Source organism: Anastrepha ludens, chromosome 3, assembly GCF_028408465.1.
Source record: "Anastrepha ludens isolate Willacy chromosome 3, idAnaLude1.1, whole genome shotgun sequence".
NCBI lineage: Eukaryota > Metazoa > Arthropoda > Insecta > Diptera > Tephritidae > Anastrepha > Anastrepha ludens.
In genome coordinates, this window is record NC_071499.1 from 67,100,475 (window position 1) to 67,122,629 (window position 22,155).

General features: G+C 34.5%; 1 protein-coding gene across 2 annotated transcripts in view; it reads right to left on the reverse strand.

The window, feature by feature from the left end:
• Nucleotides 1-22,155, reverse strand: part of LOC128858151 (proline dehydrogenase 1, mitochondrial) — a 58,429-nt gene that overhangs the window by 32,213 nt on the left and 4,061 nt on the right. For both annotated transcript variants that reach the window (XM_054094163.1, XM_054094162.1), the window contains exon 2: nt 8,531-9,273. In XM_054094163.1, the coding sequence (XP_053950138.1) occupies nt 8,531-9,097 (567 nt within the window). In that variant the 5' untranslated portion in view covers nt 9,098-9,273. The remainder of the gene's footprint in view (nt 1-8,530; nt 9,274-22,155) is intronic.

Here is a 22,155-nt window from a genome sequence, read left to right on the forward strand (position 1 = left end):
GAAGAAATGGAGATCCATCGTTTCTGTGCTTTCCTTCACGGCCCAAATACGATCGGAAATTTTCAAATGTGAAACCGATATTTTAGAAATAAGGGTTATGAATATGGGAGATACGGATTTCCGTTAAAGATATTTTTAGAATTTGAGGATATGAGTATTTCCTTTGATTTTAAATGCATAAATAAAAGGTGTTGATTTGTTTTTAGAAATGAAAAAGAAATAATTGCACTCTTAATATTCCAGAATTTGCAATTAGTTTGGAGACTATATACTTTCCTACAGGGTACAAACACTTATTTTTACAAAACCGCTTCAGCTTTAAAAATATGCATGACGATGACTAAGCATTTTACTCTAAAGCTTTTATATGAAAAATTATTCACGTGATTTTGTGAACTGTTACGATCAACCGCACCAACTACTTACACACAGATATACAAAAAAACAAAGAGAAAAAAAAAACTAATCACTGTTGCCAATATTTAAATCAGACATTGTGGCGAATTTCTATTGATGTGGCGTCATTACACTATAACTTTATAATGTAAAATATCTAATAGCCAGAATGCCAACTAGGCTTTCCCACCCTTTTATATTATATATAATATTATATCCCGGGTGCCATAAATTTTTCCATGTTTAAATTGTTTTCACATTAGCAGCTACGCTTCTGCCACCACGCGACTGCAGTGACGTCTTTTGCTTGTGGGCGTTTATGAGCTTATGCTCTCCATTGTCGGTTGATGCTTAACCCCGTTCGTTCGTTCGTTCGGTTATTACAAATTTATATTTACTCGTTCAGTGTTCGTATTCTCTCGCCAAAGCCCGTTGAGTTTTGTATGTGCCTATGTATGTCTCACCATTGGCTAGTTTTTAGGGGGCTTGTCTTTTGATGGCGTCACCACTATCAAACCTCTGGCACCGGTATCGTCCGCAGCGCTAGTATTTAAGAGAAAATACATACATACATACATATGTACGCTAATTTCCCCATATGACGAGATATAACCTTTACATACGTATATGAATGTACGATAAACTTAGTGTACATAACGAGTATGAAAGTATTTATGTATGAATGTAAGTATGTTTTTATTCACGTTTCACTCTCTGTTGAACTAACATCACACGACCACTAGTCATTACAGACGTAAATCGCTAGGGGCCATGCAAGTGTTACAAATGTGTTTACCTGCCAAATGGCGAAACATCTGACTTATATAGTATATACATTATAATGGCAACAGAAGTGTCATTATATATATACGTATTATATAATATCATATATCGCATATATGTATGTGCATAGATGTACATACATACGTACACCCTATAGGCAAATCTACCATCTCGCATTCATTATCTTCTAAATATGAAAAGCAGTTGTGTTTACATGGCGCTGAGCTAGGATGTATGTATGTATTAATTGCACGATATTTATAATATTATAATTCTTTAACTGTTATGAGTTACATAAATATATTATATTTTTAGTTTCGCCTATTTTAAAGTTCCGCATTATTTGATTCTTTGTCAAGTGGACTCCTCGCGTGGGCAGCGCTTTATCCTATCGTAACCTAAATACTTTGCTTGTTGAGGTAATTTTTAGCCCTCTATATTTTTAACCCTACTTAAATGTCTACGCAAATAAATACGAACGTGCAATACTTGGTGTGAAGTCGATATCTTAATATTGATTCAAGACGCATACTCGATACTCAAAATGCAACTTTGTCTCAGACAGTGAAGAGTTAGAAAGCTTTTCAAGCTTTTTTGCATTTAAAAAGAAGTGTATCGGAATGCAAGAATGCATTCTTACAAATAGAATGCGCCATCGGTGGCACTAATTTTTTCGCAAAAGAAATTGTCTATTTTTTATATCTTCATATTAGCATTTACGTATGGTTTGTAAAGCTTATTACGACATATTATATCTAAATACATTGTTGGGAAAAAAATTAATTTTTTTCCAAATATTCCTATTAGTTGCTTACATACAAAACTCAATTACGGATTCGGTTCTTATACGTTAATAAATAAATAAATAAATAAAATAAAGTGGCTACATAACATAACCTATTTCAAATGCCTACATTCGAATCTACAGGCATGAGACATCAAATAGAAAACTTTTTTTTTTAATGGCGGTCGTTCCTCGGCAGACAATGGCAAACCTCCGAGTGTATTTCTGCCATGAAAAGGCTCATAAAAAAAAGCATCCGGCGTTCGGAGTCGGTTTAAGAGTGTGGGCCCTCCGTTTGTGGGAAAACATCAATACTCAGCATATCTGTGTCAGCAGAACAATCATCTGCACAAAAATTAACATCGAAAAAAGAGCAAATATTAAATTCATTTTAGTCTTAGTACAGATTTTACCGAAACATTTCATTTAAATATTTACCGCATACCAGAGATCAAGAGTGGTTTACGAATGGTCGTGAGGATATAAATGATGATGAGCTTGCTGACCTACTGTAAAAGATATTGAGCAGACATATCGTGCAGTAAGTCTTTCAAAACAGGAAGCTACTCAGTATTTTTTCGCACCTTTTCCATTTTTCTTTTGACGCGCTGCAATTTTATTCGCCAGTTACAGCCTTTCGTTTCCCTACAGCGATTTATTAAGAATATTTATTGTTTTCCATTTCATTGTTAGGAGCTACCTGTTCAATCGACAGTTTGGGTACCCCTGCTCTAAATATAATATTCCTGTTATAGTTTAGAAGCTAAGTGAGCTATTTCGAAGGGTGCCGCGTGCTAACCCACATAAATTAATTTTTTTTCTACTGGCTAATATTGAATTATGAAAACTTGTATTTTTATTGAGAGTACGTCTGAATTATTCACTCTATTCGACTATTAGAAATATATTTTTTGATTTCTATAACAGCTTTGGAAGTTTCTTTAATAAGTAGTGGCAACTGGTTTTGCTTGGAGCACGCTATTGATATGAAGAAAATCCGTAAAATAAAATGTATACAAAAAAATTATTTATTTTCTTTGACAATTTTTAATTAAAATAAAGTTTATGAATTTCTATTTCATAAGGCAGAAAAGTGCCACAATGAAACTACAGCAATGTTGGCTTATTTTATTACCTATAACCTGTTTAGGAATTGTTTTTGTTAACTTAACTAGATGCAGCTCATTTAGCATGGAAATTTTAAGCTACATTTTAAATTTATACATCTTTTATTGCTAGCTTAGAATACAATCAGGTTAAAACACTTTGCCGCGTTTTTACTTCTCAAACGTAGATTTTATTTAAATTTGCTTATTTTATAAAACAAACCTCTTCATACAATATGGGAGGTGGGGAGTTGGGTAAAGCTGTGAGAAAAACTAAGAAAAAAGTGTAGTCGCGGCAATAGCATAAACTATCAAATAGACAGCTGATCTATGCATTTGAAAATGTTTTGAAAATATTTTTTGTAATATTTTACAATTTGTAAGCTAAACAAATGTGAGGAAAACGGGTAATTAAGGGGACCCGGTGGTCTAGAAATTTCAAAAAATCGATTTTTGTTTTTTCGATATTTCGAAAGTATAGTATCTGGAGAATATACTGTGAAATTTTCTTGCGGAAGTTCCCAATATTATAGCTTCCACAGTCCATTAACTAGGTAGAGAGCGGTCCGCGCGCTCCTGTACCTCAAACTTAAAACTCATTTATTACGAAACGACTTTTTTCGGCCTGGTGTTGTAAAAAAAAACTTTTCAACCGGATCGTCTGAAATCTTAATATGTTGTTCACAACATCAATGGCTATCGTCCGTACTATAATCACATTATTATTTCAATTATTTCGTATTTTTTTTATGCAAAAACGGGGAAGAAACCGATTTTTAGAGTGTCAAATTCAAAACCGCGCCATTTTGTCAATGTTTTTTTTATTCTAGTACGAGACATAGCTACAGTCATACTGATTAATATTTTTTTGGTTTTTGCATTTTAGATAAATAGAAGAGCTAAAATGGACAACACCGTCCAGGTCCAATTTTCCGGGAGAGTCAACTTCAGCGTCATTTTTAAAATTATTAAAATTAAAAACAAATTTTTTTTTCACTTTTGTTTAAAAAAAATCTTTTTTTTTTTATTTTTGTATGTAAAAGAAGTTAAATGAAAAGCGTAAAAATTTAAATATCGTTTTTCATATTTTTTATTGTAAAAAAAAAATTACAATAAATACCCTAAATTTTCGAGCTCTAGACCACCGGAACCCCTTAATAAATACAAGGAAATACTGTTTAAAATTATTAAAATAAAATAAAAATTTAATATTTGTATATAAAAGAAGTTAAATAAAAAGTCTAAATACTTAAATATCGTTTTTCATTTTTTTATTGAAAAAAAAAAATTTCCTGAAAATACCCTAAATTTTCGAGCTCTATACCACCGCGATCCCTTAATAAATACAAGCAAATACCTGCCAATTTGAAGTTTAAACTAACTATGGGGTGAATAAAAGATTCAGTTAATGCCAATGCTTTTTGCTGACTAGTGGAGGCTGGTTTTTGCAGCGTTGGCTTGAAAAATGTGAATAAAAACTAGTGAAAACTTACGAGGGTCGTTTGAAAAGTCAGTGCAAAGTCAAGAACACGCACCAAAATTTAGCCAGAGCGGACTATTTCTTTGTGTTTGACAATCATGCAAATCGAGGAAGTCGAGTGATCTTCCTTTTCCTACACGAGAACACAACTGATCACGATTCAGCAATTGCGGTCGCAAAATTTTTGGAAATAGGGTTAGAACTCGTTTCACCTTTTCCCTATTCTCCAGACTTGGCTCTCTTGGATCCCTTAAGCTATATGTTCCCCAATTTGAAGAAATGGCTGGCGGGAAATAGATGTTATTCAAACGAGAAAGTGATTGCAGAAACAAATGGTTATTTTCAGTCTTGGGCAAATTATATTGATCGGAAGGGATCACCAAACTAGAACAACGTTGGAAGAAGAGTATAATCACAAAAGAAGACTATGCCGAGAAAAAAGGTCTACAACTAAGTTGTTTTTATTTTTGCTCGGACTTTTCAAACGGCCCTCGTAAAATTACTACTTTAAACTTTGACTTTTGCAAGCATGTGATTGAGGTACTTAAACTTTTTTTGCAGCTTTATTCGTAAAAATATGCGTTAGCGTTTGTTTTCATTTATATATTAATATGGCTACTTTTATGAAGTTTCGTCAAAGGGAATACCACCGCATGATAAAACTTTTTCGTCCTGCCAATTATTTAGTTCTATATATAGAAGGTAACGCAAAATTAATCATCCAATTGTGTTTTTAATCACTTTTTACTACTGATCGATGTCTTTGCGAATGCCAATTCTGTAGTCTTTGCTATAGCATAGACTTCTGCTTGAAAGATACAACAGTGATCAGACAGTTTGGACGGCTGTCTGATGCCTAGCTCTGCGCAATAGATGCCTGCACCTACTCCGTCCAACATTTTCGAGCCGTCAGTAAATATATTAAGCGTATTAAAGCGAGTGCCGACTTAGTACTTTACATACTATATAGATAACCTACGATTTTATTCACTCGGGTGAATATATTAAAAACGAAATCGTCACAACAAATAAAAGTAAAATTATCGCCAAGAACTATTTAGCGCGTGCAAGCTGATATACTTATATAATTATTTAATTAATTCCCTAATTAGGAATTTCGTGGTATATTTGTTTATATTTCTAACATCTGTTTTTTGTATTTACAGCTGCTAATTTTAGCTAATAATAATTTTTAACTGCAACTAACAGCTCTTTCCCGCTTTTTTGTGCTCTATTTACTCTCGGCTACTAGTTTTTTTGGTGCTAACCGAAAAAAAAATATTACAATTTTTTAAATTTTAATAAAATTTGTATAGGAGAAATTGTTCTTTAGTATACAACACTTGGAGAGCGTTTCGATAAAAAATGAGGGGTGCCTAAATATATTTATTTTCAGCATCGGTTTTTTTCTAACTAGATGAACCAGAAATAATTACAAAATGCGATGTACGACTATTAGATTACGAGACTGACAGGAATATAAAAGTAGGAAAAGTAGAAAAAGCATGTTAGCACTAGCGAACCTTTCTCTTTCTCCCAGTACCTCCGGTTAATGTAAAAAAACAGATAGTCTATCTTTCGTTAGGTTTGAGTTGTTTTTTACGCCGGAAAAATTTAAAATGTGCAAGGGGCAAAACAATATGCCGACTCATTCCATAGTGCCTGACAAGAGGTTTCTAGCCAAGTACCACCAAATCTTGCGCCATGTGACTTTTGGCTATTTCCTAAGCAAAATCAACATGCAGAGAGACAATAAATGGGTCGGTTGAATCTTTGAAACAGCAAGCGGTACTCGTGCTGAAAGTCTTTCGGCACTGTTTTTGTGCACACGAAATAATAGTTTTTAGAACGTCAGTCTTCGTAATTAATAATAGCATCTTGCAGAACAGAAAATAAAATAATAATGATAATAAAATCAACAACAGGACAATATTCATTTCTTACTTAAAGTTATTTTCAAATGTGAGATTTTCCTTCTTAGTAGATTGGGATTCTACTTGAAATTCTAAGAAAAATGCGCCTTAGCCGCCGAATGGGTTGATGCGTGACTACCATTCGCTTCTCAGTAGGCAGTAGAAAACCTCCGAGAGTATTTCTCCCTTGAGAAAGCTCCTCATATTAAAAATATCTGCCGCTCGGAGGCGGCTTAGAACTGAGTGTCTCATCAAGACGCACGCACAAAGCTCGACCAAGCACCCAAAAAGGGTGTAAGCGTAAATTCTATTGTACATCAACTGCATGATAGAAAGAATAATGATATGGCGCCTATCGGGGTACCGTTACTTTGCTCTCAGCAAATTTGAGAATGAGAGACGTCGTATTAGCCAGATTACCATTTTCGTAACTTGATTTGGTACTTGTTTTGTTATTTAGTCTCGAAGTTTTAATTCTTTCTTAATGACATTTTTCTAATCTGTTCTAATTACAATGTAATGTTTATAATTTTGTAAAATATACTTTTTTTTTTAATTAGTTCAATAATTCACTCAGTTTTATTTAGCGATTGCCCGCAATTGCTGTTATGGTTGGTGTTCTTCTCCTTTCAGCAGTCAAATCTCTCTTTCGCTACTGCAGTGTTGCCTAGATTTGGATATAAAAACGCACTAAAATGCCCATTTAAAGAAAATAAAATACCAAATTTTTATAGAATTATGTACTTAAAAAACTTTGCATGTGTGACAAATTGCCTTTAAAATGTGCGTTTATTAAATTTATGAGTTCTTTGTTAAGATAAACTGTTTTGTTTCGAGAACGAAATTTTTGCTATATTTCAGGTTAGGTAACAAGATAAGGTACTCTTTTTGTAAAAATGTCGTTATGTTTTCTTCAAAATTTTCTGGTATTTTGTTGCTCATTTTTACTAATGAATACACCTCTTGATGCCCTATGCCTCACTAAGAACGAACAAATTTTCATTAACACTAAAATCTTCTCTAAGTGACCTTTTTTAACATTCTTTTGTTTAATAATACAGTTTTTTTAACTTACAGTTTCGGTGGCTTTAAATTAAAAAAAAGAAACAAACTTAAAAATTTTCGCGTTTTGGGTATATACCTAAAAGCACTAAATTTATTGCGAAGAGCAAATAGTTGGCAACACTGTACAACTCAGCTAATGCGACGTCACGCACTCTCTTATGGGCGCAATTTTGTTCCTATCATTCTTGCATTATATGTATGTATATATGTATATATTTATTTATCTTTAGTTAATACGAATTGATGCATTAAAGAGAGAGGACGTTACTATGAAAGTAGGAAAATAACGCCGCGTAAATATGTATGTAAATAATAGTAAAAAATGTTAGTGAATAAAAAAAAAAAATGTTGAAAATAAATTTTTTAAACGTCAAATTTAATTGGTTTTAAATTTTTTGCGAGTTTTTGTTTCATTAATATATATATATATTATATAATTGGCGCGTACACCCGTTACGGGTGTTTGGCCGAGCTCCTCCTCCTAAAGGAAAAAATTATATAGAATTGCGTTGTAGCCTCATTTTACTATTCCTTAAATAAACGAAAAGATATCGAAAATAAATTGTTCGTACAGGAGAAGTATCTTTTTGAAGTAAGTTAAGTATAAATTAAACTTCATTTAATCCCGTATTATTTAAAAATAGCTTCCTTTAAAATATAGGAGCTCGAAAGTGACTTCAGAGCTTTATTCTAATGTACTTTTTTTTCTTAGAATTCTATATCAACGAAAAAAAGGGGCAAAAAGCTAAATGAAGTGACATCATTCTCTTATGCAAAAACACTTCCCATACATACTCGCACATCTTCATAGACGTTCATATGAAACCCACATAGGTAAATTTTTGTCGGGATATGTTTATATAATAATTTAGGATGTTTAAGTTGTGATTATTGAAAGCACTTCGGCTATTTACAAATCTACTTATAACATATTTTAACATACACAACACATATAAATCAATGCATATGCATATAAGTATGTAGATGTATTTAAAGAATTTACCTTGAGATTATTCTCCACTACAGGTTCAATGGAACAAACGGTATACACCAAATAGGCGCGTATCAACTCCCATGTTGTTTTGCTCTTGAATGCCGCGAGAGGATCATTGAAACTGACATCCAATGGATCACGTTGAGGATTAACTGGAACATCTGGTTGTTGTGGTGGAGCCTTGTGAGAACGTGATCGTTTTACTTCAGGCTCAGCCTCTTGTCGTGCGGTAACTACAGAGCGACTTAAATTGTTGTTTGTGTATAGCGTATGCCGTGATGTATGAGCTGGCGAAAAAATGATACTGCTGAGAAGTTGACGTTGCTGCTGCTGCTGGCGCCGATGTAATTGACACTTTGATGTTGATGAGTATGTTAGATCGTCTTGATCACGATCAATGATGACATGATGCACGTCCTGCTGGTTTGTTGTCCCTGCTGATGCCGATAGCGGTGCTGCTGTTGTTGTCTTTCCCCTCACTCTCCAACCGGAGGTTGTGTTTCTATTGCTTTTATTACGACTATAAACTAAACTTGATGTGGCACGTTGAGCACAAATGGAACGCAAAAACGCCATTACATACACACACACACTGATATTAAGTTTAAAGTTGTACGATTTGATCGATGTGAAGCAATTAACTGATTATTGCAAATTGGTTGAGCACTAAAATTCGTATTTCAGCTCCGGTTTCGATACACTTGTGCAAATATTGAATAATTTTGTTCAGAAATTGTTCCTCACTTCCGTGGCTAGATAATTATTTAAGAACAATGTGTTGGTACAAGTGATTTAACTGTATCCAAGCACCCCGCAACAACCAGATATAAATAAAAATATGAAATAAGCAACAACAATTTGAGGCTCCAGTAGCACGACAGCTTTATTTATGTTACACGCACGAATTGAGTTCTGCTCTAATTTAAAGCACTTGACAGGCGCATGCGCTTAAACGCCCGCTCGCAAATTCGCGCGACACGTTTTAGCCTCAATAGACTCCGATTCGAAACACTTGCCTCTCGTTTGGACTCAACGCAATAAATAAGTACACATATTTGCCGCGCGGAACTCTAATGTATGTATATGTATATGCTTGATTTTCTATGCTTTCTGCGGATTTCGTAAGTTTTAGAATAGTAAATTTTTCGGTTTTGATTTGGAATAGCAAATGTTTCGTAAAAAAACAACTGAAAAACAAAAAAGAAAAAAAAAAACAATTATTGTCAATCAAGTCGAATCTGTACAAGGTGAAGTCACTAGAGCAACAACAATATTTACGGGCTAAATCAAGCAGAATCTAAATAAACAAGCAAAACCTGTAAATCAGATCGCCTTGACTTTCAAACTACCAAATCGCAAGGAAATCCAAAACCAAATCAGCTGCTCTAGTAACAACACCCTGTATACTTCACCTTGTTATCAATAATTTAGTTTGCTTTTTCGACCTACCTTTTCTATCCTAGCTCAAACTAGAGAGAATAAATTTTGACACTACTTTTTGGCATTTATTCACCGAAAATTATTCCAATTTAAGCACATGCATACATACATACACATATACATACATACAAATGTTCATAGTATTAAAATGAAGCATATTCGTACTTTTAGCGAAAAAAATTTGTGCACACATACATATGTGTGTGTGTGCAAATATATCTACATGGCCGTATGTGCACATTATATTCGTATACGAGAATATGCACATTTATAAATGTGAAGCAAGTACCCACCAAACAAAATTATCAGGTTCCCTGTACCCATATATTAATATCACCAAAGAGCTCTGCGCTCAATAATTGCAGGTGCTAGCTTTTGAAAGGTTTGAGAAAAAAACAGTTAATGCAATAACAACAACAAGTAAATTTGTTCATATGTGATTCAAGAACGTACTCGAGCAATTTCACTCTGTACGTTTTATGAATTAAAAGTGTTGTGATAATAAAAACATCAACATTTTGCTTATGATCGATCTAAATATATCAAAGCGATTAAAATAAAGTTATAGCAGTTGGTTTATTGCGTGGTGAATTTTCTGGGGTGAGTTTTAGTAGAGAAATGAAACGGGGTTGCTACTCTACCGTCTGGTAGCAGAGCAAGCCAAACAAGGCGCAAGGAGCCTAGACAGACGGCGGCGTTAATCGGAATCACCGGGCAGCTAATTCTGATTAAAAAAGTAGTGGACTGACAGACGGTTTTTACGTGTATTAGTGAACAGTTGATTTGCTTATTGGATAGTTTTGTCCGTAAAAGATGGGCATGTAACAAATACGGGTATTAGCTGAGATATATTTACTTATTTAAAAAAAATCTTAAATTGCAATTTCTCAAACAGCTTCGAAATATTAAAAAAATAATGTAATTTCGAAACGTATTATTGCGAACTAGCATTATATCCAATTATCTTCCCTTTACATAGAAGTTTCATTATTTTCCATTCCCAATATATGTATATTAACTGCTACCTTTCGGCAATGTTGCCATCGAATTTAAATTAAATTATGAGAATTAAGTCTAGGTGTCAATCCGCATTAGTTCCACTTAATTCTAGAGATAATTCCGAATTAAGTCATTAATCACGATTAACACAACCGCCTGTCTAGGTTACAAAGGTGATGGCACTAGACCAACAACAACGTTTTGTACATTAGAATGTCGCGGCAGAAAACAATAGAAAAGAAAAGGAAAAGGACCAACTGGATTGAACAGCCGTCATTCATTTGAAGCTAGAATCACACGAGGATAAAGCGAAATGGAACGGCTTTTCGTTATTTCATTTTGTGTAGGCATCCGAATGCACACGGCGAAAGAAAAACAAATCGGCCGGTCTACTGCTATCAACTTTAATAGATGCCCCTTGGAGCCAAATAAGCAAATATGGCATGTTTCAATGAAAATTATTTAAAAATACTATAATAAAGTGATTTACATGCAATCAAGGCGAATATATTAAGGCGGTATCGGTAAATCAGCTGATTTATTTGCTTTCTTTTGTCGTGCCCATGTGGCTGTCAGCCCAGAATTAAACAAGGCGAATTCGTTCATTGTTTTCTACTTTGTTTATACTTTTTTTGACAATCACACGTACAATATATTGTTGTTCGCCTAGTGCCACCACCTTTAATGAATTTGCCTTGTATGCAATTAATATATAAATTAAAAATTTAGATTTTCGCCATATATTCGGCGGAGGAGTGGTAAAGAGTTATTTCTTTCGACGAAAAAAAAAATAATAATTTAGACGACGTAGATGGTCAAACCTATTACTGGTACGATTTGAGGTTAAATAGCACTTAATAAAAAAAAATTAAGTTTGCCGGTGGCTCAGTTATGGTTTGGAGTGCATTCGGTTGCCACGAAAAGTTTACTTTGTCTTTCATAACATCACTAACGGACTCAAAAATGTATACCGATTTATGGGGTTATACGCAGTTATGACTTTCAAAAAAATCGATTTTTTTATTGCATTTTTGTAATGTACATATATTCAAAAGTATACGCACGAAATTTGAAGTAGATCTAAGCAATACTTTCGGAGTTATACCTAAATATGTAGAGATGCCTCGGCACGTTTTAAGGTAGGTATTGAAACTTTAAACGTGGTTTTTTCAAAACGGCATTTTTCAAGTCGGTGTACACGATATTTAAAGATACATTTTCTAGTAATTAATCGTTCCTTTTTTAAATCTGATACTTATTTTCCATTTTATAATCAATTTACGGCCAAATTTTAACGTAAAAATCGAAATCATTTCTTTTAAAAGCTGCCATTTTGTGAAAATTCACTATTTTGATTAGCCGAACGATTAATTACTAGATAATCTAATATATTAACAAAATTTGTTTGGTTTTTCGATTTCAGATAATCCAATCCTGAGTTACGATGTACACCGTAAATCGTCTTTTTTTAAAGGAGGTTCCAGAAATCGCCTGCAGCGCGCTCTATAATCAACATTTTCATAAATAAAAAATTTTGTTACGTTCTTGAAGGATGCTTTTATAACCGCCAAAAATTTCCAAATTAAAATATTCTGAAGTTTCTTCAGGATAAATCCTTGACAACCCGTCTTTTATTTGCTTCATAACTGCGTATAACCCCTTAAGGGAGGATATTCTAAGTGGAATTATACAAGAATTTAAGTTCTAAGAGGATTATATATTCAAAGGACTTCTGCAGTTCATGCCAAAAATATATATTTGGTATTGGCTTGTGAGAAATCCGTACTTGAAACCGATAGGAAATGTTTAGGGAATCCTCTCTACCGGAGTATAAGCAAACGGTAAGCAACATTTGCCCATACGGGAGCTGAAAACTGCCATTCCGCAAGCTTGGTTCAACTTATCAATGGTTGGTGAAATGGTTGAAGTGCCACTCTGGCACTCCCCAAGTAGCCCAAAAGCGCCGTTTTGATATCAATGGACAACTACGTTAAAAAAATAATAAACCAAACTCCAAATAGAATTTTTGAAGTCGAGCGGATGAATAGAAGGAAAAGTAAACATTTAAACTAAAATCAAAACAATTTACCCTCTTTGAATTCTCTAGTTTTTTGTGCTTCTAAGTTAATTTCGCACCCCAATTAAATTTTTACTATCTTTTTGTTATACTTAAATCCATAACAAAGTAAAAAATAATGAGCTTAATTACTTTTCATTAACTATTACTTTCATATTTACTATTTGGAGATTTCATGTTGGGAGAGAATAACTAATATCAGGTGGCACAAAATTAATCACCCTATCGGAATTTCATAGTTTTTGAAAATGACGTCGTACGTCAAACATATTTGACACTTGTGAACTCAACAGCTGCAGCATACTAACAGACCAGCTATAGAGCGCGTAAAGGTCAAAATAAAGATTTCCATCAGTTAAAATATTATTTTGTTTTTAGTAAAAACGTTATTCAAAAAACCAAATTGAACCTGAGCAATGAAAAGTTGAAGTACGCCTAACTACAATAGTTTTCGTCCACTGTATATCTTAACTCGGCTCATTTAGTACATTATTAGCGGATACCATTGTAAGTTAGTTACTTTTCCAATACTTTATTATCTAAATGGAGAAACTAAAAAAATATTACTACAACATTGCATGTACATATTTATATATTATATATACAAATAACATTCCTAATAGTTATCGATAATTAGCACCTGGTGATGAAAGCACTCAGATAAGTGGGTCGTCTAAATGGAATTCACACTATGGATAATATGTGTGCAGATGCAAGAAGAGAAGGCCTTGGTTTATTGGGTAGCTTCATGTGTACACATGTACATATATATTCTGTGTACCTTCAGAGTGCGTGTTTGCAGATTCCTTATATGCGTGCACACATAGAGGGTGAGCTGAAGAAGTTTTGTAGGTAATCACATTTCGTATTATGTATGTAGATATTGAAAGGCTCATCATCAGTATTCTAATTATTATATCTATTCTAAACAAATTCTAAACAATTGACAAATGCATTTGGTGTTTAGGCTTCAGATTAAAGCATTTTTCCGTGAACAATTAAGAAACGCCTGGTATTTACAAATTCGTACTTTTCCATTAATACGTCTGTACCGACAACTCCTCTTCACACAACGCTAATTACTATAATAGACAATTTCTAATCAAGTTTAAATAAAATTTAATTCATGTGATCTGTCACATTTTTTCAAACGTAAATTTATTGCACTTAGTGCGAAGTAATAATATAAATGTATACACAATTGTGCACACTTTTCGACGCGTGTAAGCATTTACGTACATACATACATATGTATGCATGTAGGCGTTTCCGAGGCAAAAAAAGGAAGAGTATATAAATATTACGCTTCGTCATTAATAAGTATTGACCTAGTGTGCATCCCTTTTCGTGATCTAAATGTGATCATTACACATTTTCATTAACTATATTTAAAGCTATACCCTTTATTATTGAAACTTCTTATATTTCGCTCAAATTCAGCAAATGGTGACTTCCGATTATTAAAGTCTGACCTTTTTTTTATCAAAAACTAATATATTTTATAGGGTCCGGCACGCGAAATATAACCAACTTCAGACCGCTCGCACAGCTGATACACGGGCATCAGCTATCTGTTAGTTGGCTAAATGGCAGTCCAGAGTATTGTTTACAAGCGCGCGGAAGAATTTTGCCGAGAGTAAACAAGGGTAAAAAATCAGTAACGGATTTCAAACGTATTAGTGTGATTGCATTATATTTGGCTGGAAAATCACAACCAGCGATTATTCATGAGCTCGAGCACCTTAAAGTAAATAAAGCTCTCGTTTATCGCACCATTACTGGTTACAATGAGACTGGTAACATTGCGAAATGTCCTGGAGGTGGTCATCAAAAGACTGAAACCTCACGTGAAATGGTTCAAAAAGTGAAGAAGCGGCTTGAGCGAAATCCCCGACGAGGTGCCAATCAAATGGCGAAAGAACTGAAAATATCTGGCCATAGTATCCGCCGCATACTGAAAAATGATCTCGAAGTCAGGTCTTATAAGATCCAAAAGGCGCATGATCTCACACCAACGCATCAACAGGTCGGACTTGAGAGAGCGAAGGAGTTGCTTCGCTTGGCCGGAAGCGGTTAATGTCCGAGCATTGTGTTTTCTGGCCGCCAGAAGGTAGCACCCGTCACATGTAATGGTTTGGGCCGCTGTAACCGCAGATGGGCGCTCTCCAATCGTTTTTATCGAGCCTCGCATCAAGGTAAATGCGAAATATAATATTATCAGGAAAGTATTCTGGAGGTTCCTTTGAATCCGTGGGCAGACAAACATTGCGGTGGCAGACCATGGATGTTTCAACAGGACTCGGCCCCCTCTCACAAAGCTCGAGTAAACCAAGAATTGCTAAAAAACAACGTTCCCAACTTTATAACGTGCACACAATGACTCTCAAATTCACCAGAGACGAATCCGATGCCTTATTCTCTTTGGGCAATTTTGGAGAGTAAGCTGAGCTCTTTAACTGACTTCGGCTGTTATTCGGCTCCGAGCTAGTTTGACAGAATCAGCTGATGGGCTGAGCTTACTAGAGATGTGTTTACAAAAACACTGATATTGTGTTAGTGGTATATGAAAAAATACACCAATAATACTTCGTTGCTGTCTGAACAACGCTTGATTGGAGGAGTGAGTGAATATATGTGAAATGGTCGTGGGGAATTCGAATGCCGAAGAATTTGCCATAGTTAAAGAGCAAACCTTCTAAATCTATCATCCTTGGTAAATACAAAATTTTACATTATTTACTCATCATCTCTCTTAACGGCCGGCACTTTTCTAAAGAAACAACAGGGGTTTCGAGCTCGTTGCTTCGTTACTTGCCAGTTTTACGCATATTTGATTTGTAAATCCAGCGTAAGCTAATTCGTAGGCACCAGAAGCCCCAAGAAAAATGAGACTGTAGAAATTGAAGTACATATTTTTATGTCGAAAACATCAAGTTTTATTTATATACTTCCCTAAATGCATTTAGAAGCCTTCATTCAAATGTTTTGCTTTTTATTATTTATTAAATAATTTTTGCTTTTTCGTTATATTTAGGCATTTTTAGTTTTTAATGCGAAAGGGCATTACCAAACTAACAGAAATATGTTAAGTCGAAGAGACCGTTCACAGCGAACCATATTTGTCAAACAGCCAACTAACAAACCGCCAAAGTAATGAAATTGGTATAAGTACATCTAATAGGTCAGGATATATGTACAGGTATAATTGGCTCGATTTAGACTAATCAGTTTCAATACCAAGTACTATTTTTTTTCAAATCAATCAATTTTATAAGTGTCATGGATTTTTTACGTGAATGTATTTGGCATTTATTTTGTATTTGCTTTATTTTTTTTTCATTAAAAAAATAGAATTGGAAATGTACATGCTTCAGGTTATTGCTAACAGAAATATGGGGACCGGTTCGTCAAATCCTTAAATTAGATCCATGCTGCATTTCATGCAGTTTTCGGTGATATATGAATTTTTCTCGCGATTTTCGATTTAGTTTTGCAATTTCGTCAAAATAAGAAAAAATCATGCCAATAATGAGATGTTAATTATACAGGGTGAACGATATGAAGTGTTACCTATTTAAAACACCATAACTTTTTTGTGTGAAATTAGTTTTTATTGATTTCAAAGACAAAATTGTTCAAAAATGATTACAATTTTAACATATATTCACTTTAGCTCGATATGACCACCTTTTGCCTTGACTGTAGCCTTTAAACGGTCAAAAAATTAGTTGCATGCTGCACGAATGTGATCTTGAGGTATTTTGGCCCATTCTCGTATATTTTTTAGGCCTCACCTTGCTCTCCGAAGTGGACCAGAATTCGAAAGCTATTGTGTGGACGAAATGAAGTGTGGAACATGATTTTTTAACCATTCTTGGTTCACACGAGCTTTATGAGACGGTGCCGAGTCCATGGTCTACGACCGAAATGTTTGCGTGTCCATGACTCTAAAGCAGCTTCTAAAACATTTTCTCGATAATAAGTCGCATTCACTTTGACCCCAGGCTCGATAAAAACGATTGGACAGCGTCCATCAGCGGTCACTGCGGCCCAAACCATTACTTGCGATGGAAAATTGCTTCGAGTGGCCATACGTAGGCTCAAATTCTCGTATGAGCGTTCGGTCAACTAAACACGATCGTTTTGAGTGTTTATGAAGTGCTCAATACTTTTTCCACTTAATTTCATCTAGCCGAAACACTGTGCGGCATAGTCGACCGATGCGAAAAATCTCTTTTGAGCAATTTTAAGTAGTAAATTTTAAGATTTCCATGTTATATTTTATACTACCAAAGGTATAAAGTATAAAAATAGTGGAATTTCATTAATTTAAATTATTTAGTCGGTGAAGTCGTCTTTATCCACCGATTGGAGTTAATATTAATAATTTATTATCATTTTAATAAAACAAATCTAATAAATAAACGACTAAGAGCAATGAACTCAACGGCTCGCAAATTATGAACAAATAAGCGGTAAACAATGCATACAACGTCTGTTGAAACAATTCACAACAGATTTCAGGTGTCAGTGTGCCAACGAAGTGGAAATGTTGACATTTTTTTAATTTTTCTGCATTTCAAACAGCTTGCATATTTCATATTGCTACATATATTCGAAATAATTATACTGAAGTACTGATAAGGTGGTGGGGATTTGTTCAATAGTAAAAGTAAAAAAGTTTCTAACCGAAATGCAGGTTTATGTATGTAAGAGGAGTAGTTTTGGTCCAAAGTTGTTTATCTTTAACCTCCTTGTGCAAAATTACGGTTTACATACCAAAATTCAAGTCAATATATCTTAAACTACAGATACAGTAGAAGTTACTCTTATACAACGGATACAAATAAGTTCCTCTAGATTGGCACTTTGGTTCATTGGTTCACTGTGCACCATAGCGATATTGTCAAAATGATTTCTTCATAGGTTTATGCTCTTGTCAATTACTTTCCCGGCCTTTGAGCGCAATCTATCAGTTAGTGTGTACGTAATAAATTTGTAAACAAGTCATTCATTATTAAGTGTATTCTGCGAATTTTGCTGTGTCGAATTTAGTTGAGCAAAAACTCTATCTGTGCTCAGACAATGTCGAAAATAGAAGCATGTGAGGAATTTTAAATAAAGGTCTAATTTATACCCATAGTTTCTACGCGAGTTCATATATATATGTACATATGCTAAAATACCCCACGAATTTTTTAAAACCTGTAAAGAATGGCAACACTTTTTTTAAAATACTCATATTTTAAATTTCGAAAATAACCATTATATAGAATATAAACTTAGTCACTGATGGAATTTGGTCCTTTTGAATAGCAAATAATTTTTCATAAATAAAAATAACTAACAGTGGCACAAACTAAGAGTGGCACAAACAATTTTAAGCGGTTTAAATCGGGTAGAGAATGGCTTAGTGACCATGAAATACCAGATCGTCCACAGTTATATCCAGAAAACATTGAAAAAGTGCGTCACTTCATTTAAATTAGTAATAAGATGTCTTTAAAAATCGTTGAAATGGAATTGGGAATTCCTCAGATAACTGCATATCGAATTTTCACCGAGTTTCCGGGTTAATTCAAAAAGAAATCCATTATTTTCTCGGTAGATGAAATAGTGTAATGATCTATACTAAGTAAAGTATTGGTCAAACAATTTAAAGTTTATGCTCTTGTCAAGGTGACATTGCACACTAAAAAAACTCGTTTTCTGTTTGTCGTTTGTTCTATTCAATTGTGAGTTACAGGGAGTTAACAATGGAAGTCAACAAAGTGAAAATTCGAAACATTTTGCAGTTTTTCTTTGATAAAGGCGAAAATGCATGTCAGACCGCTGAAACTGTGATATATTGAGAGTGGACAAGCAACTTTCTCTTTCGCTTGGCACACTGCTACGATTCTTAAAACAATCTGCGAAGTTGCAGGGAATAAATGAAATCTCAACTCATTAGTCTCTACCTGCCCTTTATCTGTCCATTACAGTCTTTAAGCATCCTGTTTTTGATTAATAAATAAATAAAAAATAAAATAAAAAATTCTCTCTCTGGGTTTCGAGTAAAATGGCCAATATTGCCTGAATAGTCGAAAAATTTCCGCCCATCCACAATTTCATTCCAACGCATTCCAACCTGCTTTGGTATCCTGCGACTATTATCTGTTGCCGAAATTGAATTGGCGATAATATCCATCCAAGCTGCTATGATCAGCATCCTAAGCAACAGTCATAAATAGGTTTCATATAGCTCTTTGAAAACCTCGGATTAACTTGATCATTAAAAAATATTTTTCACAAATAAAAAGGGGTAAAAAGCTCAAGTAATTTTTTGGCGCAGCTAAATTGCTAAATCTTCTTGTTAGAGTGAACATTTTGCTTCATCTAGGAGGCACCCAACTAGATACCGTTATATAGTGTTCAAACGCCCGTTTCGTGGAAAAAATGTGTAATACCCTACTTCATTAATGTACAGAGGTTTAGCAATTATGCAGGTGTGGACAGAACATAACCTAACTTTGCACGCATATTTATAAAAAGTCCATTTACTTATGAACATTAATTTATTAGCGCTCGATTATTTGAAGTCTATTCAATATTTTCTAAAAAGCTTTATAACATTTCCATTAATTTTATTGACCTTCTTTTTATTTTGCTCTGAATAAGATGGTGTTCGATTTTAATCTTCAGCCATTAATTTTAATGGAATGTGACTATTATCGCATATTAAAATTAAATAAATAAACACGTTTATACCCTCATATACAAAGGGAAATGTGAAAGTAATGTTTTGTGTTAAGTATGTATACCACTGTGTGCCTCTGTGATACTGTCATAAAACCGTAGAGTCGTCTGTATATTGAAAGTGTTAACAGAGAATTATTGCGTATTATGTAGGAGAATCATAACTATCATAGCAGAATATAAGTCGACCATTTCTAAATGCTTGCCTGATTGTCTTCTTCTTTTTCTTCTTCTTCTTCTTTCATAGCGTTACAACGCAGGGTGCGTCAAAGCTTCCTTCAATGGGAGGCTTTTGTGAAGGTATCTCGACTTATTGTTTTTTACGTGAAATGGGGGTGTCAGCCCCAAGTCTACGTGCCTTTCAGCAAGTTTGCAGCAGAAATTTTTATCTGCGAAGGGCGACAGCATTTGCTCAGTGCCAGGGTGTTAGGGTTATCCTTTAATCGGTCGACATTGCTTTGTTGGCGATAGCAGAGTGCACCAAGTCTAAAAGACAGTGGGTGAGGTTGTCATTTGAAAAGGAGAGCCTATAGATTTCGCATCACTTTCCCATGCCTGTTTGTCGGAACGGGTTAATCTCTGAAACGGATCAAACGAAGTTGACGGCACTCTCAATGATAGCTAAAGGATGTCCTGAGTAGGTTATCGGCTACTTTTTTTAGAATTCCCTATATAGTGCTGGGACCGAAATATTTATAAAAATAATATTTTTTCTCTTATTCGACAAATATTGGCTAGGAAAATAGATGCTTTAGGTGGCGTTTGTGATGCAATAATTTGTAAAAGGTAGTTTCACTTCAAAATTTTCGGCATAAACAGGGTCAGTTGACAAACACGCCACGTTACCACTCTTACGATATTGAATTTGGGGTTTTCAATTTATTATTTGAGATATTTTTTAAATAAACATTTACGCATTTCTCGAAAACATTTGTAAATTCCATAACTGATTACTTCATTTTTTAAATATATTCAATACAAGCAATGGTAATGGTAATGGTTGTACGGGTTAGGCTAAGACTCTTGTGCACTGCAACCAGATCGATCTATTGTGCGCACCTAATTACTTAATTATAATTATTTAGTATACCGAGGAATCGGACCAGCTCCTTAGGAGGGAGCAATTGTAGGTGTTCCTCCTCTAGTAGGTATGAGCCCAGGATTCTGTGTCTCCTGTGGCCTAATGCCTCACAGATGGTGATTAAGTGTTCCATAGACTCCTCTTCATCACAGCAGAACCTACATAATCTTGTACTAGATAATCCTATTGTGTTAAAATGTTTATTACAGGCAAAGTGACCTGTAAGTGCTCCACAGATTAATCTGAGGCCCTTTTTAGCTAGGGTTAGAGCAGATTTTGCTCTATTGGCATTGAAGTTCAAAAACTTTTTGGAGTGATTAAGGCCGCTTATGCTCTTCCCTGATTTGAGTTTGGATCCATTTTTTGGTTTTCTGTTTTATATTATTTTTGTTAAAGCCGAAAAATGGGGTTGGCCCAATAAATAGCCCTTCTGCCCCTTTTTTGGCATAAAAGTCTGCTTTTTCGTTTTCTGCGTGTCCCTCAGTGAGACCTGATTAATGAGTGGCTAGTTTGGCGAGTGCATCGTTACAATCTGTTAGGACTTTTGACTTCAATATGCAGCTATTCAAGGCTTTGAGAACCGATTGGCTGTCCGAAAGTATTTTAGTTCTTATTTTCTCGAACCCGCTTTTGTATATGATTTCCACTGTTTCCATTATGGCGAAGAGCTCCGCATGAAAAATTGTGGTATCTGGTCTTTAGTCCCAAGATATTCGTAAAAGAAGATGATTATTTAGATACAAAATTTTGCAATATAACTTCTTCATTTAAACACTAAACCGTGAAATTTTATGGGTTATATACCCAGCAATCGTACAAAGTGTACTAGCAGAATAATTGAGATCGTGAGATATATCTATATTTTCACTGATTGATCAGATATTAGCAAAATGGGGACCATACCTTATAGATCACTGATCATGGTATATTTTTCGTGGTAAAGCCCGTCTTACTAGGGAAGCTTAGGGGCTTAACTAGTAGCGTTGACGTGATGCACTACCTCCACGTATGTCAAATGCCACCTTGCTGGTTAAGCTTCTAGAACAGTAGGAGTTATTTCAGATGGTTCGAGGTTGATAGAGTGGTCTATTTTTTAGCTTTACGCCTTCTCCGCTGCACACTCCCTCCGGCCTTCACGCCCAAAGCTGAGAGTCATCTGCTGTATTTACTTCACCGCAAAACGCTTCCCTTGGCAATTGCCTTCACAAGCCTTTCTGCCTTTATTATAAGATTTAATTTCTTTTTATTTATTTAGTATTTTTTTTTATTTTTCCAACGTGAGGACGGTGGATGATTTTAAAT